Here is a 20,125-nt window from a genome sequence, read left to right on the forward strand (position 1 = left end):
GAGATGAATCCTTTGTCAGTTGCTTCATTTGCAAATATTTTCCCCCATTGTGAGGGCTGTCTTTTGGTCTTGTTTATGGTTTCCTTTGCTGTGCAAAAGCTTTGAAGTTTCATTAGGTCCCATTTGTTTTTGTTTTTATTTCCCTTTCTCTAGGAGGTGGGTCAAAAAGGATCTTACTGTGGTTTATGTCACAGAGTGTTCTGCCTATGTTTTCCTCTAAGTTTGATATCAGTTTCTGGCCTTACATTTAGGTCTTTAATCCATTTTGAGCTTATTTTTGTGTATGGTGTTTGTTAGGGAGTGTTCTAATTTCATACTTTTACATGTACCTGTCCAGTTTTCCCAGCACCACTTACTAAAGAGGCTCTTTTCTCCACTGTATGTTCTTCCCTCCTTTATCAAAGGTAAGGTGAACGAACATATGTGCGTGGGTTTATCTCTGGGCTTTCTAAGCTGTTCCACTGATCTATATTTCTGTTTTTGTGGCAGTACCATACTGCCTTGATTACTGTAGCTTTGTAGTATAGTCTGAAGTCAGGGAGCCTGATTCCTACGGTGTTCTGAATTTAAATGTTTTCTTGGTCTTCGGGAACTTACCTTATTAGCTAAGTAGATCTAAAGTTTGAGTCGGTTACTGCCTGAATTATGTTTGAGAGACAAACTCTAAAAAGACTTGATAAATACATATTTGAACTGATTCTTGAATTCTCTTGGCATATGATTTCAAGTATGTTTTTGAAAGATTAGGTCATCTTAACTCTCTTGAGAGATTCAATTTTCCTTCACCCTACTTGTTAAGTGTTAGTTTTCAAAGTCATGAAAATAATAAAATAGCTTCCTGCCTGGATGTTTTATAGAAGGGCTCCATGCAGTCTGAGTAGGGTCTTAAGCTTAATTTGTTCACTGAACTAGGCTACAGTCTAGTGCCTGGTTATAGAAGAAGACCGCATCATCGTCTCCTACTTAAGTAATCAGACTGCTCGGGCACTTGACCTTTGCATTTCAGGTAAAAGTAGATGAGTATTAGTTTAGGGTGTATGGCAGAAGCATAGGTAACCTGTGAGAAACAGTAAATAGAAACGTAAACTTTCCTTTAAGCTTGGTGATTTCCTTATGTATTCATGGATGATTTAGTTTGTTATCTTATTTGGCTTATCCTTCTACTGTAGTTCCAAATAACCCTCTGACAAATGGCAAAAACAAACCAAAAAGGAACACTAGACAAGTTAGTGCTATGAAACTCCTGATATGTTCTGTTTGTTTTTTTTCTGTGGTGGTGGGAAGCCCCTAATCCTTCTACATAAGGACATCATTCCCAACAGGTATACAGGGGACACACTAGTAAATTCTAAAGTTATTTTAAGTGTATTTGTTTTCATGGCATAACAATGGAAAATCTCATTGGATGGGGATTTTAAAGAAGAGTTTCTCAGTCATGGTCCTGCCTGTGAAACATAAGGAAGCAGCACTATCACTGCTCTGCAAGAACTTTGCCCAGGTCCACTCCCACCCACTTTCTGCTCAGTATGGCAACAGGTCAAAATCATTCATTCCTCACAAGGCCACTTTTTGAATAAATCATCAAGGTGAAATCTGGTAAGTCAGGAACCATTTGGTTATAATTTCCTTAATGAGAAGTACGGCAAATGTGGCAAAATGAGGGATTTCAGTTATTTGGGGGAACTTCTTTTAATGGATGGTCATAAAAAGGCTGTTCTATTTTTTGAGATTTTCTCTATCATTTCATCCTCAGATTTAGCCCCAGGGAAAGGTGAAGGGGTAACTTAGCTGATATGCACAATACAGCTCACAGTCCCAGGTTCAGCTTTATTACCTAATAGAAGTCCAATCTCTGGAACATTAAAATTAATTGCTCCAAAGTTTAATTAAAAACACAATTTACAAATATTTAATATCTTCTGAAAAAGCATTTCCAAGTTAAGAATGAAAAAATATATACATAATATATAATCAAATACCAGTTAGCTTCAAATCCCATCAGGTCCACACTCAGTAACATCAGTCTTTTTCGGTTCTTCAAAATCTGGAAGAAAAAACCCCCTTCATTCAGTACTTTTTTCCTTTTAATTAGAAAAGGTATGTGACGGTAAAAAAAGGGTAACTGTTGATAGCCCTTCTTTACTATGTTCAAGGTTAAAGACTAGGTGCATCACTGTGGCTTTTTTTTTTTTTTTTTTGGCAAATGTGGTGAAATCTTTATTCCTTAGACAGGATGGAAAGAAAACTAAATAGTTTATATGTTAACAGCAGAGACAAAACCTTTCAGGTGTTACTTGGAGGGGGAAGACCAATGTTTACTTTTACTCACACTTATTAGCCCTCCACTCTCCCAGAAACACAGGGCACGTACCTTCTGTTAAATCTACAAAGGTGTTTTCAACCACCGGGGAGGGGATGGAAATCCCCATTGCTTTTCGGACTCCGTACATGCTTACAATATCACCCGGAGTTACTTGCTGTGCAAGTTCTTTAAGGTTATTGGTCACTTGTTCAGCTGGAAAGAAAAATCAACATAAAGACAGTTCAAGGTACTGAAATGTGGTTCCTTTAGATAACTTAAAAAAGAAAAAAACAAAAGCCCAATAAATATATAAGTGGCAAAAAATAAACTGCCCATGGTATTCACTTCAGTGTTACTTTATTGTGGTATCACTACTCAGAAATTTTCCCTTTAAGCACCCTTATTCTCCTACCAGAGGTACAACATACCAAGATGCATTTCTCTGTATGAGGGACCCAAGAGACAGATCATGTTGGGAGGGGGTCTGGTGCTCAAACGCTCATTCTGGGCTTCCTGGAGCTCTCTGAGCAGTTTGGTGGTCTCATCAAGTTTCCTCTGGAACACTTCAGCTTCTGTGTGGTAAGAAAAATAACTTACTAAGGACAACATGGACATACTTGTATTTGATCTTGTGCAATAAATTGAGTACTATGCTCTGGGGTTTTGCTATTTATTGGTTAGTCTTCTCTCCTCAAAGGAGTAATCCCCCTCAAATGAAATCAACACCACAGACATGCTTTACTATTCCACTGAAGCATGGCCAGTCAAGATGTTCCTGTAGTGAATGGCTATGTTAATCTGTGCTACTGTGACATCAAATCTTGACTGCCTGTGTCATGAAGTATTTCCTTCAAACCCTCTGGAGACACTTACCTTCCGAGTCAAAAACTTCAACTGGAGCTCCAAAGTTTGCTACTGCTTTCAGTGCTGTAAGCCTGTCTTGACTATTGGAGTCTAAATGCCCTGTTGGTTCGATTTCTGTAATCTGCTTTAAAAAAAAAAAAAAGATTAATTGAGCTTGCTAAGCCCTGACAGTGCTAGAATGAGAAATTAAGAAGATGGCTTGTGTTTGTAAGCCAAGCTATAGAGTTATAATTCTGATGCCTATAAAAACCTTTAAAATGCCATTCCGAAATCCTGGCAAAAGTGTCCATAAATCACACTTCCTGGTAATGGAATGGTGTGTCTTACACAATCTGCATCACTTGTTTCATCACCACTCTAAAGATAAGCCTCGCTACTGCCGACACTGTGAAGCGCTTTTGGTGACTGTGACACGGCTGCAGTTTCTGAGGTTCACAGGCAGTGTTTCAGTCTATACACTTGCACTCCCCTGTGGTAGATCTTGAACATAATAAGATACTTCCTGGGTCTCCTCCAGGCCCCAAAGCCAGGCTGTAGTATTGCACGGGAGAAACAAAATCCTAAAAAGGGTGGAGTTTTATTTTTGGAATCACAAGACTCGGAGTTTTCCATAACCCCAACACTGCTTTTTAGGAACAGATCAATCCTGACAATGAGTAAACAAAAGTTAATGGTTCCTTTTATACTTTGGTATTGCACTCTCAGCTCGGACAGTCTGAACATCCTATTTCTCTACCGACATACGGGCTAAAAGTGTGTGGCGGAGAAAACCGTATCGGTACATATTGATACTTATGGTTTGCCATTTCGGCTGGGCCCTTACTTCTCTAATCAATAAACTTCTTACCCAGCTTTCTTTCCCATTCTGAAGTTTTCTTTCGTTCTTGCCTGCTCACCAAGTACATGACCTTTCTTGGAAAATGACAGGATTTTGTCAGTACCATCTACATTTGCATCTGTCTTTACTTGATCTCACATCTTCAAGTTTTCTTTCCCTTCAAAGAGCTTACATCTCTCTGATCTTCAATGTCCCAGTTTTCCTCCAGTCATTTAACTCACGGTACCTTTATCTTGTCCCCACCATTTTACTGAAATTACTCTGATAAAGGTTACAAATGACACCTGCTGGTCTCCTCTTACTGGGCTTCTGTGCAGCATCTGACACTACTGGACTCTTTCCTGCATTAGTCTTCCGTGGTTTTCCCACCTTAACTACTGGTCTCTCCAAGGTTCTGTTCTTTAGCCTTTTCCCAGCCTACGTGTTCTGCCTGGACAATCTCAGTCACCTAATACCTACAATAATTCTACCTTGACACCAATGACTTCCAGATCCACACCTCCATTGATGTCTCAAATCACACTCACCAGCCCTGAAACCAAGTGAAATTTCTTTCCCTGCCAAAGGTGTGCTCCTTTTCCTGTATGTCGAATATGAGCTAACAATACTAATATCTACCTCGTGCAGGTCCTGTCAATTTTAGTTCTACTGTATTTCTCTTTATTGTACACCTTCATTCTCTTCCATTGTATTGTATCTAAGCAAAAAGTTAACTAGCAGTTTAAGTCCCATAACTTTTCACTGGTCCCCTCCCTCCAGCCCCTCTCTCGCCTCCACATTTGATCACAGCAGTCTAACTTCTAAAATCTCAACTTCTTAAGCACTGCATATATGACTCGTCATCATCTGGTCCTCAATACCTTTCCTCCTCTCTCCAGGTACCCTGTGGTCACTCACTTTCTGGGTGCTCTGCACATGTGCCTTGCCTGCTCAGATCTATTCAGGTCATTACACATGAAGTTCTACCCACTTCACACACCTGGCCCTGTGCTGCAGGAACCCTGTTCATCCTTCTAGACCCAGTTCATCCGGAAGTCCCTCGGCGAGGATCTCCTCAGCTGTCCAAAGCAGCTGGTTTCCCCAACCTGCGTTCCCACAACATGTACATTTACTCTGTACGGTAATTGGCTTTGGCTCCCTTGTTTACGTGCGTGCTTATCTACTGCACTCGCTGCTACTACATTCCCCACAGGCAAAAAAAGGTCTTCGATCTCAGGAGACACTCGATAAATATTTTTCTTTTAAAATAAAAGCTTTATCATTTAGGCTTTTTAGCTTATTCGCCATTTAAATATTTCTTATGAAGAGTAAAAAAATATAATCACCTCCATTTCTTTTGCTGTGTCAAGCATCCTAGTTTGGCCTTCATCTTCAGGAGATGACTATAAGGAGAAAGAAAAACACTTTATTAAAAGACATATAAAAAGGCAAATATCAAGGAAAATAGAAAAACGTCAAGAGTTTCACGGCAAGATAAAAGGAATACGTATTATCAAAATATAATTTTTTAAACCAAAAATGAATTAGATATAATTACTAGCATTTTGAGAGTATTTTGTGAGTCCAGAGTACATATTACTGGTGACTTTAAGACTGATAGTTCTATGACCAATCAAGAAGCAACGTACATGTTTAAGAAGATACTTGGTAAATAGCATACAAGGACCTAAATAAATGGAGCCTTATTTTCAGCAATAGGTGGTTGAAATCTCTGACAAAGAGAAGACAGGAGTACTCCAGGGTGTATTCTGCATACAAAGAGGCAACACTTGCAGACAGCAGAGAATGTAAAATATTCAAATGCTATAGAGAACATGAAAACTTCCCATAATCCTAGTCTTCAGAGATACTGCATATATGAACAATACATGTATCATGCAAAAGAATCAATCATGATCTGTTATCTTTTCTTGAAAGGTTATACTGTGATTTAACTGATTCCCAGTTTTAAAAAATTATAAACACTGTATTGCTTATATATAACTTCTATCTTAATTTGCTAGTATAAATTCTAAGAGGAACTGCTGGATCAAAGGGCAGAGGAACTTTAAATTTGAAATATATTGCCATATCAACAAAATGAAAGACATGCAATTTTAGTTCAAGACTTTTAATTAATTCAGGTTAATTGCTGGGAAGGGTATAGTAAAAATATTTCTGAATTGATGTAAAGCTGAATGTGTTTTAGGTCATGTGAAGAATGCAGTTTATGTGCTCAGATATAAGACTGTACAGCAGTTCTCACTGAACTTTAGGCGCTGACTCAGCTTTGCTGACAGGTCACCCAAGGACCAGCAGCCACAGGTACAGCGAGGGCAGAGGACAAGGCAACTACAGTCAGTCACAGCCACCAGGAAGAGTTATGACCCCCAGGAGATACAGGGTTCCTCTAACTATGGTGACAAGGACATTCTGGAGACCAACTCTCCTCTACACTGAAGGAACACTTTCTGGTTTTAATCTTTGAGCCAAGTCTCTGAATTATCCCAGATTATGAACTATGTCCAACTGAACTGGAGCTAGTTTACAAGTGTTAATACAATACAGCAATGAGGAAGCTTGTTACTTTTTTACTTGAGGCTCCACCACTGTCTTATTACTATGTAATAAGGAAAAGGACATTCCCTATCATTTTAGTCAACTTAATGTCAAGCCAGTGAGCAAGACTTCCTTTTTTGTTGGGGCACAGAACACGAGCTGACTTCTGAGTTATAACCCCGTTTTTGATTCCTACGTTTCCAAGATGAGGAGATAAAGACAACCCTCTGGCCCTCACAGACCCTGGTAGCCAAGTTACGCGTTTCCGTTCATTGTCCTCCACCCATGGTCTCCACCCGGGCTGGGCTGTCTTTTCAGCGGAATGGAGTTCAGCTGTCACACTGGTAAATCCCATGGTTTCATAACACTGATGACTAACACCTGAGGGCCAATGATAACTCACTATTTCTTTAGCAGCATTCTTACCGTCTCCAACTCCTGCAGGGTTCTAGAATGTCCTCCTTTTGTTAAAACATCCAGTAAACTATCCGCCATGACATATGGATAATCCTGGCATGTGGCCAAAAACTCATGGATGCTGAAAGAGAGAGTGTTGGGAAAGTCACTTTCATACAAATCATCTCCACTGGCGTAACCGTCCTATCATAGGCAACTGTTTCATTAGATGCCCTTAATTTATACCCCATGATGTGAAACTTTCCATCTGGACACAACACTGTATTTACATATTTACCAGTGATCAAGTTATCATCACAAGAGAATTAAACAATACCAAGAACACCATGAAAAGGAAACGCTCCTGGGGAAAACTTCAAAGAAAAACAAGACCTCAGTGATGGAGGGGATCAGGGCTCAGCCTGTGGAATTCTTTGCTTCTCCCCTTCACTTCTTCCCTAAGGTGATCGTATTCACCTCAGGACTCTCAAATATACTAAAAGACTCTAAAAGTCACACCTCCAGTTTGGACCACACTCTTTGGACAGCTCCATTTGGATGTCTAATAGGCTCAAAATGTCCAAAATTGAGTTGCTGGATCTTCCTCCCGAAGTAGTCCTTCTAAAATCTTCCCCTTCTCAGTAAAGAGCAATGTCATCCTTTTAGGCTTGGTCTAAAACCCTGGAGTCCTCCTTGACTTTGCTCTCTCACACCCCACTTCAGTGAGTCAAGAAATCCTACGGGCTGACTACTGATCCCTTCTCAGCACCTCAGCCACCACTCCCACGGTCCAGTTCTCATCTGGATTATGACAGCTGTTCCTCTGTTTCTTCCCTTGCCCCCCTGCAATCTTTTCCACAGAGCAGCCATAGTGCTCCTTTTAAAATTATAAGCCAGACTTGGTCACTACTCTGCTCAAAAGCCACCAATATTTTCCCATCTCACTTAGAATAAAATGCCAAGTCCTTACAAAGATCTACTCCCACCAGTTATTTCCCCTACTCTTCCTGTCCCTTACTGCTCTTCTTGGTCTCTAAATGTGTCAGGCAGGTTCCCACCTCAGGGCTTTCGCACAGCTATTCCACTGGCTGGAATGTTCTTCTTTCAGGTGGCAGCAACGCTTGCTTCTTTACTTCCTTCAGTTTTGCTCAATGTTCACTTAGCAAAGCCTTCCTTGACTACCCTATTTAAAACAGCACCCCTCTCCCAATCCTAGCACTATCTTCCTTTACTTCTTTACTTTTCTTCAAAACACCTGTTACCACCTGACAGGAGGGCATGGGTCTTTGTCAGCATTGTTTCCCAGGGGAATCCCCAGTATCTAGACGAATGCCTGGAAAATGAGGCACCTGCAATGCCTGTATGTGGAATGCATGGATGAATAATCCAGAAAGAATTTATTCAAGCTGGTGAGAAGAGGTCTAAAGGATATACAAATGGCTTGATCTTAAACCACAGTCACTGACTTAAGGACCCCTGCCTTATAAAAACACTGCCGCCACTACCACCATACATATATAAAAGTGAACAATCCCCCCTTTGTCAGAACACCAGGAGACTGGTTAATCTATTGGGTTAAATTCTTACATATGACGAAGTTAACAAAGTGCCAGGGCCAAGGAGGAATAACCCAAGTTCAGTGTTCCACCCCAAGCCAGAATCCCAGTAAATCAGGACATTTCATTATGTTGATGGGATGCAAAGTACCCAACATCCTAAATAAGAACACAAAGTTATCTTCCCACAGAAACAATAAGGGATAGTTGAGTGTAACTGCAATGGTCTACTGGTACGTGACGGGTCAAACAGGCTTGGATGTGGGTTGCGTTAGGAATCGAATCATGTCCTACCTCTGATCTTGGGGAAAATGGGTTGTGGCTTCCCAAACTGATCAAATTTGGAAAAACTCACTGACACACAAAACTGTTACAGTAAAGCAGGTGGCACGTCAACATTTTGAAGCAACAAGCTCCTGAATTTTAGTAAGCATCTTTAAAAAGATATTTTTGTAAGAATTAAAATACTACAGATGCCAACATCAGAAAATATTAGGGAGATACATTCTTTCTTTAAAATATATGGTCTCTATTAAAGAACGATGATAACTAAGGGTCTATTTAATTACTGTCAATTAAAAAAATTACTGAACACATTTTCTACCATTTGAATAACTCTGTAAGTCTATCAATAGATCACTTATGTATATCAGTATTTTAGGACAACGTAGCACTCAGAATACTGACGAACCGGTGACTCACCTGAAATCACTCGGGAGGTCAGAGTCTTCCCCATAGGTTGAATAGATTAAATCAGAATCGTCCTTGCTGATGTTTGCAAATGTGGAGTCATAATGTGGTGCATAAGAACTGTAGGGTCCATAATTCAAGTATAGCACTGTTGATAAAAACACACACACACAAAACCACAATACCATTCTTTAGCTTGTATGTCAATCTATTTTTTTGTTTATTAAAGATTATTCCCTTCTAACTTTGCTACTTCATTGACTGGCATACAAATTTAGGGTAAACATTTTCTCCAAACATGTATTTGTGAAGTCACAACTCAGGTGAATCTTTGCCCACAAGGCAGAGAGGAAAAAAAAGAAATAACAAAACTCATTTTGAATACTAATACTGATTTTTTCAGGGGCTTCCCTGGTGGCACAGTGGTTAAGAACCCACCTGCCAATGCAGGGGACACGGGTTTGAGCCCTGGTCCGGGAAGATCTCACATGCTGTGGAGCAACTAAGCCCGTGCGCCAGAACTACTGAGCCTGTGCTCTAGAGCCCGCAAGCCACAACTACTGAGCCCACATGCCACAACTACTGAAGCCCGCACGCCTAGAGCCCGTGCTCCGCAACAAGAGAAGCCACCGCAATGAGAAGCCCGCGCACCACAACGAAGAGTAGCCCCCGCTCGCTACAACTAGAGAAAGCCCACGCACAGCAACAAAGACCCAACGCAGCCAAAAATAAATAAATTTAGAAAAAAAAATACTGATTTTTCAGTTTCTTAATAAAATAGCTAATTAATGTTGCAAAAATACCATAAAGAGAGTGCTTCTTTTCCTCAGCTCCTTGAGAAAGAGAGAAGAGAAAAAACTTGACTACCATGTGGGAGCCTTACCTGGAGTTACCTTGTTCCTTTTATCTTCTTTGAACCCCTGCAAAGTATTCACTCCAGACTGAAGTCTTCCAGTCGTCATTCCCAGTCTCACAGGGCAGTAGCCTGGTTCTAAAACATAAGAGTGAGCACGGTGGAGGCAGCTCACGTGGCAGTGATACAGATGGTGCTCTCACTCAGCATCTGTGCGCACACTGCTTCATGCCATCCACGTGACTCTGGGCAGCCCTTGCTCTACCCATTTTTAACATAAGGAAATCTGAGCTTAGAAAGGCAGGAATGTACGCGGACCAAAATCTGGTCCTTTTCATTATACTCTACTGCATCCTGGAATTCTTTATAATCATGTTGCACTTCACTTTAAAAAACATGTTTAAAGTTTTTTAAACATGGGCTTCTTTAAAATTTTTCTTTTGGCCGCACCCCGCAGCATGTGGGATCTTAGTTCCCCCACCAGGGATCAAACCTGTGCCCCCTGCATTGGGAGTGTGGAGTCTTAACCACTGGACAGCCAGGGAAGTCCTGAAGGTCGGATCTTTTAATGTTAAGATGATGCAAGTAAACCAGTAGAAAAGGTCAAGTAAAAGACTAAGGGAAAATACATGATTAAAGACAAGAACTCATAATATATTCAGGATAAGTGAATCTGAATTAATCTGAGGCAGACTTGCACTGCAGGGAAGAATAGTCTTTAAAGATGTGAGGTCTGTAAACCAGGAACGAACCCCTGTAATGATGCTAGAAATCTGTGATACAAGCATAAGAACTGAGAAGGATGGTATCAGGAGAAAACGTGGTCTCTAACAAATTCCAACAGAAAGGACACTTTCTCTTGAAGAAGAGACAAGATGATTTTTGTAGCATGACCACCCTGGAATAGAGTCTACTGCCACATGTGATCAGTGTGATAAAATAAACGCACTTGTGAGAAACTTCAAACACCTAAATCAGATCTTCTGGAATCTGATGTCCTAATTGGTACTAGTGCCTCCAACTAGGAGGATGGAGCTGAGCCAGGGACATCTTCTGCCTTAAACCAGTAAACTGGCCTCCTGGGGGAGCTGCTGTGTGTGTGAGGAGTCAGGTCAGCATTGGCCACATTTGATAATGCCTACAGAAGCAGGAAATCCAGAAAACCAGACCAAGAGCAGAGACCAGACCCCAAGTACAAAGAAAGGGGCAGATCTTAAGGTGTGACCTAAATCAACTTAGCTGCATCACCAAATTTTCATCACGGCTATACTACAGAGAGCAATGCTCTCAATCCTGTGGCATTTTCTTTTTTATTTTTCTCCCCTGTGGCATCTTCTTTGACACAAGACCCTAAAAAGTTCGTACGGAAAGCTCATATAAAAGTAAAAAATGAGTTTTGTTTTGAAAACGTAGCACCAGTTCCTTTTCTTCTAAGTAAGGAGGCTATTAATGTTCTCCTTCAGCATTTCAAGAGTGGAATGCAATGCTCAAAGAGAACATTGACAGGCTTGCGTCAAATGCACCAAGCTCTTCTCTGCTTCAAGGTGTTTTTTTTACCTGTTATTCCCCAATCCCTTACCCACCATTTTGGGATCAACCTAAACATCTCTTAAGGAAGCCTCTCTGACCCCCAGACACGAGATGGATCTATCCTGTTACTACTCTGCCGCTCTGTTCCTCTGATGTACTGATTCATGGTGGACAAGTTGCCATCTCTTTACATGATTCTTTTTGTTTGTGTCCTCCTTTCCCCACTCCACAGAACGTTAAGGGGGACTTGTCTCTTCCTGTTTTGCTCCCTTTTTACACCTAGCTCCACCTCAAGCTCCTAAGACAGTGTCTTGCTCATGGCAAACAATAAATAATGGAGACTATTTCCTGAAGTGCAGGAATTTTGTCATTATTCATTTTTGTATCTCCAATTAACTCTCTCCTAATGGTAGTATGAAAACAGATATTTATAAAATATTCTCATGCTTATCACATGATTCTCCCCCCTCAGATGAATGACATAAATTTCCCATTCTTACATCAAGGTTTAGAATATTCCCTATACTACTTCCATTAAAATATCATTTGAGAAAATGTTAAGTATGACTTGAGTTTCTAAAATAGTGATCCCCAACCTTTGTAAACTTTCTATCAACCACAGTGAAAGATATGTCATTAACTGTATATTATTCCATTCCCATTAAGGTACTACATGGCATATATATTCATTTTATTCCCTGAAATTAAAAAGTCAAGTTAAATTTATTACGCCATAGTCTGAGGGTTTTGAGATACTTCAAGAAATAACTGAGCCTTTATACCAGAGTCTCTTAAAACCAGGGCTAGAAATGACTGCCTAATATTTTGGCTTTGTTAATGGTGGGTATGATATTCCAGGCACTTTATATTTTAAAGAAAACTTGATCTGTAGTACTTATTTGGGATGAAATAAAGTTAGGCTAGCTGTTAGCATGAAGTACACGATGCCTAGCCAAGTTCTTTATGGATGATGATACAGTTAGGTTTATCAATATTCAGACTTGTTGCTTTAAAATGTTAACCCGGGTTACTGCTCTTTTCCAAATTAGCATCAAGTTCAAAGTTCATGCACAGTCTAATTCTGTGAACTTACCTCCTACAACAGGATCCACAGGATGGAGAAGTCCCAATGTTGTTGTTCCATCTGGTTTCCTCCTTTCAAATTCACACTGCAATGACCCAAAGTATTCAAATGGCATGAACAATTTTATATACCATATGTACATATGCTGCTCATCAGAAAACCTTACCTTAGTTTAGTCAAGCTAATATTACAGGTAGCGATCATCACTATACTCAGATATCAACTTTCACACCTGTCTCCATGCACACAGGTGTTGATGGGTTAAAGAAATGAAGGTTAGAGAAATCTCAGAATTTTGAAGAGCTGTGTGGGTCCTTAAGGTCACCGAGTTCTGTTCACTCTATTAAAAAAGGATACTGAAGGCCAGGGAAGGGGAGTGACTTGCCCAAAGTCATGTATTAATTCATTTGGTTTTAGAACCAACGTGCTATACAATATGACTTGAAAAGACCAGTACATAAATGTTTTCTTTGTAAGCTTTAAGTCTGTGGTTCATTTTCCAACTTTAGAACACATTAACATCACTTAAAAAAACAAACAAACCCAAATCCCTTTATCCAGTAACAGAGGATAATACTATATACTTTACAAACCAGGTATATTATTACTTTTTCTTTTTGTGAGTGTTCTCCTTAAGAACTCTATGGCAGATATGGATTAAAAGGACACAAGCAACTTAAAAACTGTTAAGTTTCAGACAACCCGGATCAGTAGGTAATGAAACGAAAGGAAAAGCTTGATCACCTGACTATTAACAAGCCGCCTGGTCAGCTTTCCTCCAGATTCCTTAACAATGCGGTCAATCTGCTCCTGCTCTCTTTCTACATTATTGCTTTTAAATTTATCTTCAAGTACATCTTTGTCTTTCCTGAAAACACACATTAGTACTAAGTAAAAAAAGAAAAAGGTAAGATGAAAACATTAAAATGTAATTCCAAATATGAATACAACTGAAGTGGAGAAATTTGCGCTACTGACACCAATTAAAACTTTGTTCCTTAATGACTTGGTAAGGGGCCCTAATAACACACCAACAGTAAGGCAAACCAAGTAGTTGGCTAGTTCCCTCCCTTTTTGTGTCCAGTGTTACTTGCTCTAAACGTTTTTCTTAGAAGATTCACAAAAACGAAACTCCACCTCAAATATGTTTTAAAAGGGGAGGGGCACACAATTTGTATTTATTAAGTTCAATATTTAAAATTAAATGTACATTTAAAATGTATAAATCTTAGAAATATAACAAAAACTTGTCACAAGTTTACTTTCTTTGCATTATGACAGCAGAAATCGCACACTGCTAGCTAAACCCTTCTCCCAGAGTTGACAGCGAGGTGCTGGGCATCAGAGTAGGCAGTGGTGTGAGCAGGATATACACGACTGCGTCCAGCCATGCCAGCTGCTGCCCAGTAGGACCAGTGGCTCATTACTGCTCCTACCAGCTGACACTGAGTGGAAAACATGCACACATCTCAGTGATAGCCCATCTGTTTAGAAGGTAGCTTTAACTGTGCTTAGGCTTAAGTACGGTCTCAACTCCTTTGTGGAATGAAATGAATACACTTTTTTCTTAAACAAATAGTTCTACTAAAATAAACTCACAGACAATTATGAGTCCCTAAAGGTAATTTACTGGTTTTAAAACTACTTTCATACAGAATAGACATTCAGAACTATTTTCTGAACTGTGTTTGGACAATTCCATATAATGCTTTGCATGAGAAGAAGGGTATCAAATCATCAAAATGGACTTTCAGGACAAAACCCAACCAACCATGGACCCAAGGCAGGCCCCCAATCAGTATTTTCTCCCGATACTGGTGTGAAAAAGACAGCTTAACCTTAATATTCCAGAGATTCTTTACTTTTTATTTTCCTTCTTGGGACTCTTGAAGCCTTGTGCCTCAGTGTCTCCAGAGTCTTCCCTCTCTCTTGGCCAGCAGCCGCTGTCCTCCCCATTCTGCGAGGTGTCTGTTCTATCTTTCTGCTTTCGACTTTTTTGCAAGTCTGCCATGAAGTCTATGCTCTGCTTCAGGCTCTGAATTCTCTCCTAAAAATATTCAAGAATATTCTTATTGAATGTTTGTCATTCATTTTGAAAGTAATGCATTTTTCCTCCACAAGAGTTTGCACTTATCCTGTTATTAACTAGGGAAGAAAAACAATTAAATGTAATCATACCAACAGAGTAGAATATTTAGGAACCAGGACAATAAAGTCTATTCCTTCAATGCAGATAATTTCCAACGTAAGAGAATGCTCTATAGCTTTGCTGCATCATCAAAAAGTTCACAGAAGAGAAAGTGTGAATAAATACTAAGTATTCTTTGCAGTACTAAATTTAAAAAGTAAAATTTAGTTTAATAGGATGTTAAAGTTGTATATTTAACAGAATGGTTTTATCTTCTGAAATTTAAGAATTATCAGGTATTTAAAACCTAGAGCATGTGAACATGTGAAGATCCCTTACATTCTGGTATCCTGGGATAATCAATGATGATTCTGGCATTTTTCTCTGTGTGAAAACATGGCCTCAAGGAGAATAAAAAGGCTGCTAGCATAGTTTCTTTTTCAGAGTGCATAATGTTCTAACCAAAGAAGTATTGTTTCTGTTTTGTGAAACATGCTGAATTTTCCACTGCATTGATACGCTGTGAAATTTTCATGGTGGTTAAGGACTTGAGGTTTCTGGACAAATGTTAAAGAGGCAGATTTGTTCCCAGTGACTATTCTGCGTTTTATTTCTGAGTGTTGTCACTGGATAAAATACGGACTGCAGTCTCCTCAGGGCTGCACAGCAACAGCAGGGAAGACTTCTGTGGAATAATAGAAACTAGAACTGGAAGGGACCAGAGGTCATTCAAATAAGAACAGTGTAGCCCAGAAATGCTAAATGACTCACCTAAAGTCACAGGACCAGTGACCAAGACCAGGCCTCTTGCCTCTCACGATGGGGACTTTCTTCATCATACTCTGCTATATTAGCAGTACAGACCGAGAGCCTCAAGAAATGGACCCTATTTTTACTGGACTATAATTTTAAAATAATCTTAAAACTATTTAAGCAATATATTTTATGGTAGACAAAGACATGGGTAGAGGAGAAAATAAATACCTTGTTAATTTATTATCCAGAGAGGAAAAGTGTTAACAGGTTTAACATTCTAGTATTTTTCTAAGCATTACACATATTAGCAAATTGGAATTATAATGAACATTTTGTAACAAGCAAAGTTTTTTTTTTTCAGTTAATAAACTGCAAGTATCTCCCTTCTGTATCATAAAATATTCTTAACAACTGTATAATATTTCATCCCATGTGCGTCTCATGGTTTAATTAACGACCCTTACTGGACATTTAGCTTATTTCCAAGTTTCTCCTATTATAAATAAAAGTCTCCAGGAATCTCTATCTCTTTAGAATAAATACTAGGAGTAAAAATACTAGGTCAAAGGGAATGAGTATTTTTAAGGCTTCTGATGTGTACTACCAAACTGCTTTCCAGAAAAACTGTAACAATTAACAGTATTTGAAAGTTTCACCAGTGTTTGAAATTTTCTCTGAATCCCTGGCAAACTGATTAGTACCATTAAAAAAAAATTACTAATTTGATTTTTAAAAACAGGTTTTATTTTAATACACACTTAAAAAATACTAGTGTGTGATTCTTTCTGTGTGCATTTACTGGCCATTTGTGTTTCCCCTTGTGCATGTCACTTAAGCCACTTCTTAACTCATCTATTTCTAGCACCTGAAACGGAGGCTGGCACATAGTAGGCACTCAATAAATGCTGGTTAAATGAATGGGCTTAGATCACAAAGTTCTCAGTAACCTTTTAATTTCCATTCTAGAGTTTTATAAAGCAGAACCTACATTTAATAACGTTTTCAGATTTTTAGAAAAACATAATATGCATAAAATTAAAATAATTCAATTAGAGAAATTTTCTAAATTTCAACACAAGTCATGGAAAAAAATTGAGTTTAATTAATTTTAATTTGAAAGCAATGTCTTTCTTTTTTGGTAACTAAAATGTCTCCAAATCAGCATACTGTTTATTAATTCTCAATTTTACAAATGTCTAAAGGGTTTGATTCTTTGCCATTAATAACAGCTAACACCTACTGAGTGCTCACTCACATAGCAGGTATAATTTTATAGGGTAAGTACTACTGTTATGCCATTTTACGTGATGGGAAAAAGGCTGAGAAAGGTTACATGGCCTGCGTAAGATCACACAGAGTCTCAATAACACAGCCAGGACCTGAACCTTGATTAGTCTGATCCAAAGCCACTATGCTATGAATAGTACTGTTTATACTATAATGCAGCATTTAGTATTTGGGAGATCAAAAGAATTATTCTGCATATGTCCACTTTTTATAAAAATAACACATCTACTAATAGTCACCTAATAGTCACTACTTGTGTGTAACTGAAAAAATGATGAATGACTGCTCTACAATCTTTACACTGAATTCAAAAACAGTTATCTTTGAAAAGACACCATTCACGGAAGGGTGTACTGGGCTCTCTTGGGAGATGTGCTATTAAAAGAGTAATTCAGAAGGTCTAAATTTAAACATTTAAAAATCACTACTGTAAGGGTCTCTCCCATCTAGGGTGGAGAGAACAGTCAACAGGAAGCTATAACACAGGATGCGTAGGGCTCCTCAACAGGAAGAGATCTGAAAAAAGGGAAGACAACAGAGAGAGAAAAGGGAAAGTGGAAGAGAAAGGTTTTCTTTCCTGTGCTTCCAGCCATCCCATCCCCAATAAAATACAAGAGATACTGGAGTCGTTTACATGTTATATTAACTACATTATTTAAAGATGAGAAAACAGTGGTAGATCAAAGTTGAAAATTTTACTTGGATATGTTATGTTTGCGAATTAAACTTTATCCTAAAAATTCAATGTAGATATTTTGGAGTGACTAAACACTGCATTTGTTGGGTGCACTTTTACTTCAAATACAAAAATAGCAAGTATTTTGCAGGTTTTTAAAACTGGAATATGGCTTGGTTCTGGATTCTGAGTTTTTCTGCGAAGAATGGGATAAACATTTTATATTCCCCTTTCCTCTGCATATTTTGCCAAAGATGGGTAACTGGCTTACATTACAGTTTCCCAAGTCTCTAGCAAAGGGTGGAATTGATGTTGTCTAAATATTAGGAGTGCAAGAATGAACATCAATCCAAATGTTTTTCTTTCCTCCGTTAAGTGGATACAAGAATCTTTCAGAGCCAAGCACACAGACACTAAGACATCTGCGCACCAAGGCAATTCTTTAAATGTAAAACTGTGATACAAATGATCACCATAAAAATTGGAAAACCATGTGCATCTACACATGACTCATTTCTACTATTCTCTAACTCCCTTGAATTTGAACCCGAGCCCTTGATTCTGATTTCTTTCTCCTCATACCCACTCATTTCTCTTTGCAAAATCCCTCTCACATCTTGTGCTTTTTGATCTCCTCCTTACTCTAGTTCTTTCTAAAATCAGCACATTAATGCTAGCAATTATCTTTGAGATCTCAGATTAAACCTTCTTCTCTACAGATAAGAACACTGAGGCCCAGGGTGGTTAATGGGCCCAGGGTGGGCCAAGGTCCAAAAGTTAGTGGAAAAGAGCTAAAACTAGAACTCAGTCTTCTGACTTCCCGCTGTGATAAGGTGCCAGGTTTGTCTCAGTTAATTTTCCATCCTATACAGAGTTGTGAGTAAAACCTCGAAAGACGTGATTTATCTTGTGAGCTCTCCTCTTCTGCCGGCAGATGCACACGATCACCTCAATTTGCCCTTCAAGGTCATTCATCAGCCATCGCTCTGAGACGAGACTCCCGTCACTTTCTGCCACTATCTACGGTATGTCTGTTTTGAATAAGTTATCAGTTTAAGCTCCCTCATGAAGCTTGATGATGATGATGTGTCTGCGTCTCTGCACACGCTTCTCCCATGTCAAATGCCTTACTAGGTGCAACAGTTCTTATCCTTCAAAGGAAAGTCTGCTCCTGTGCGGAGGTGGCTTTGAGACAATTCCAAATTATCGTTCATTTGTGTATTTTGTTTCTTTCTACTCGAAGGAGTTCCTGTGCTTCACCAGAGCATTGGATTCCATCCCTACAAAGGGAAATAGAGAGCTTTCCTTCTAAAAGGTCTCATAATTCATGTAATCTATCCTGTCCTGGGATTCATGTTGATGTTTGTTTCACAGCCAATATAAGTCTATCTGGTGAATACCAACTCAAGAGCCTCTTAAGTAAATAATTACAAGTGACTGCCGATATTTATTTCTATCAATTCCAAATGAGAATCTTCCTGCTTTAATTTTCTTTTCTATGTTAAAAATTTTTTTCATTTAGTATTTCCTACTTTTAATATCATCTGCCTATAAAATAAAACCAGTACTGTATTGGACCTGCATCACTATAACCAAAAAGCAAAGGGATATAGATTTTTATAACCATTATTATTTATGACAAAGAATTTCCTTTACCTGGCTAAGAATTTTCATCCCTGAGTGCAACAGCTTCTTTGCAGCTTTATAATAAATGGTCTCTGGTTTGTTGTAAATCATAGCATTAGTACACATTAGTTTGAAGTTATCCTGCAGAGAAAATATTAGGGAGAAATACATTAAAATGAAACAAAGTACCCTCCTGTCCTGTTTGAAATCATGCAGGTCTTCAAGAAATTAAAAACAACCACCACCACCAAAAAAAACCCCCCAAAACAAAAACAAACCAAAACCCGCTCCCATCCTTTTACTGTTTACTAAGCAACATTAACAGCAACTTATTAAGTTTTAAAATTCACTAACAGGGCTTCCCTGGTGGCACAGTGGTTAAGAATCCGCCCGCTAATGCAGGGGACATGGGTTTGAGCCCTGGTACGGGAAGATCCCACATGCCGCGGAGCAACTAAGCCCATGCGCCACAACTACTGAAGCCCACACACCTAGAGCCTGTGCTGCTCAACAAGAGAAGCCACCACAATGAGAAGCCCGCACACGGCAACGAAGAGTAGCCCCTGCTCGCCGCAACTAGAGAAAGCCCACATGCAAGAAAAAACTTAAACTTAAAAAAAAGTTAAAAAAAAAAACGCACTAACAAAACGAATACTGCTAAATTAATTTAAATATCCTATTACATTCCTTTCCAAATTCTTAAACATTCTATAGTAACTATATAAATTTTAGATCCCGAGATAAAATTTTAAAATGGGTTTCTTCAGTACAATCTTATTGCACAAAAAAAGAATTAGAAGAAAATACTTCTATCTTATATTTAATAATTTTAACTGTGTACTTCATTTAATTAAAAAATATTCTTAGTTTTAAAACAAACATCTTAATTCTCCAGTTACGAGTTAAATATTTTACTTCAGATCCTGACTGAAAACTGGGACAATATTAAATTATCACAATATTTCCTACCAGATTCAAATTAACTGAGCAAAAATGGCAAA

At 38.7% G+C, this 20,125-nt stretch overlaps 2 protein-coding genes across 24 annotated transcripts in view; one reads left to right on the forward strand and one right to left on the reverse strand.

Moving 5' to 3' along the window:
• Positions 1-17,468, forward strand: part of ADCY7 (adenylate cyclase 7) — a 79,328-nt gene extending 61,860 nt beyond the window's left edge. For all 19 annotated transcript variants that reach the window (XM_089903003.1, XM_089903006.1, XM_089903010.1 and 16 more), the window contains one exon: positions 4,883-17,468. In XM_089903003.1, coding sequence (XP_089759129.1) covers positions 4,883-5,128 — 246 coding nt within the window. In that variant the 3' untranslated portion in view covers positions 5,129-17,468. The remainder of the gene's footprint in view (positions 1-4,882) is intronic.
• The window catches only part of BRD7 (bromodomain containing 7), a 38,068-nt gene continuing 19,750 nt past the window's right edge, over positions 1,808-20,125 (reverse strand). For 2 of the 5 annotated variants that reach the window (XM_022555154.3, XM_089903024.1), the window contains 12 exons: positions 19,155-19,265; positions 14,514-14,698; positions 13,396-13,519; positions 12,661-12,736; positions 10,068-10,175; positions 9,197-9,332; positions 6,969-7,080; positions 5,330-5,386; positions 3,176-3,290; positions 2,731-2,874; positions 2,372-2,515; positions 1,808-2,044 (listed from right to left, as the gene is read on the reverse strand). In XM_022555154.3, the coding sequence (XP_022410862.1) occupies positions 1,989-2,044; positions 2,372-2,515; positions 2,731-2,874; positions 3,176-3,290; positions 5,330-5,386; positions 6,969-7,080; positions 9,197-9,332; positions 10,068-10,175; positions 12,661-12,736; positions 13,396-13,519; positions 14,514-14,698; positions 19,155-19,265 (1,368 nt within the window). In that variant the 3' untranslated portion in view covers positions 1,808-1,988. The remainder of the gene's footprint in view (positions 2,045-2,371; positions 2,516-2,730; positions 2,875-3,175; positions 3,291-5,329; positions 5,387-6,968; positions 7,081-9,196; positions 9,333-10,067; positions 10,176-12,660; positions 12,737-13,395; positions 13,520-14,513; positions 14,699-19,154; positions 19,266-20,125) is intronic. The other 3 variants (XM_022555155.3, XM_089903023.1, XM_022555156.3) reach the window with 3 other exon arrangements.

Source organism: Delphinapterus leucas, chromosome 20 (genome assembly GCF_059928025.1).
Source record: "Delphinapterus leucas isolate spDelLeu-1000000601 "Yukka" chromosome 20, BTC_Dleu_Yukka2, whole genome shotgun sequence".
NCBI classification, from domain to species: Eukaryota; Metazoa; Chordata; class Mammalia; order Artiodactyla; family Monodontidae; genus Delphinapterus; species Delphinapterus leucas.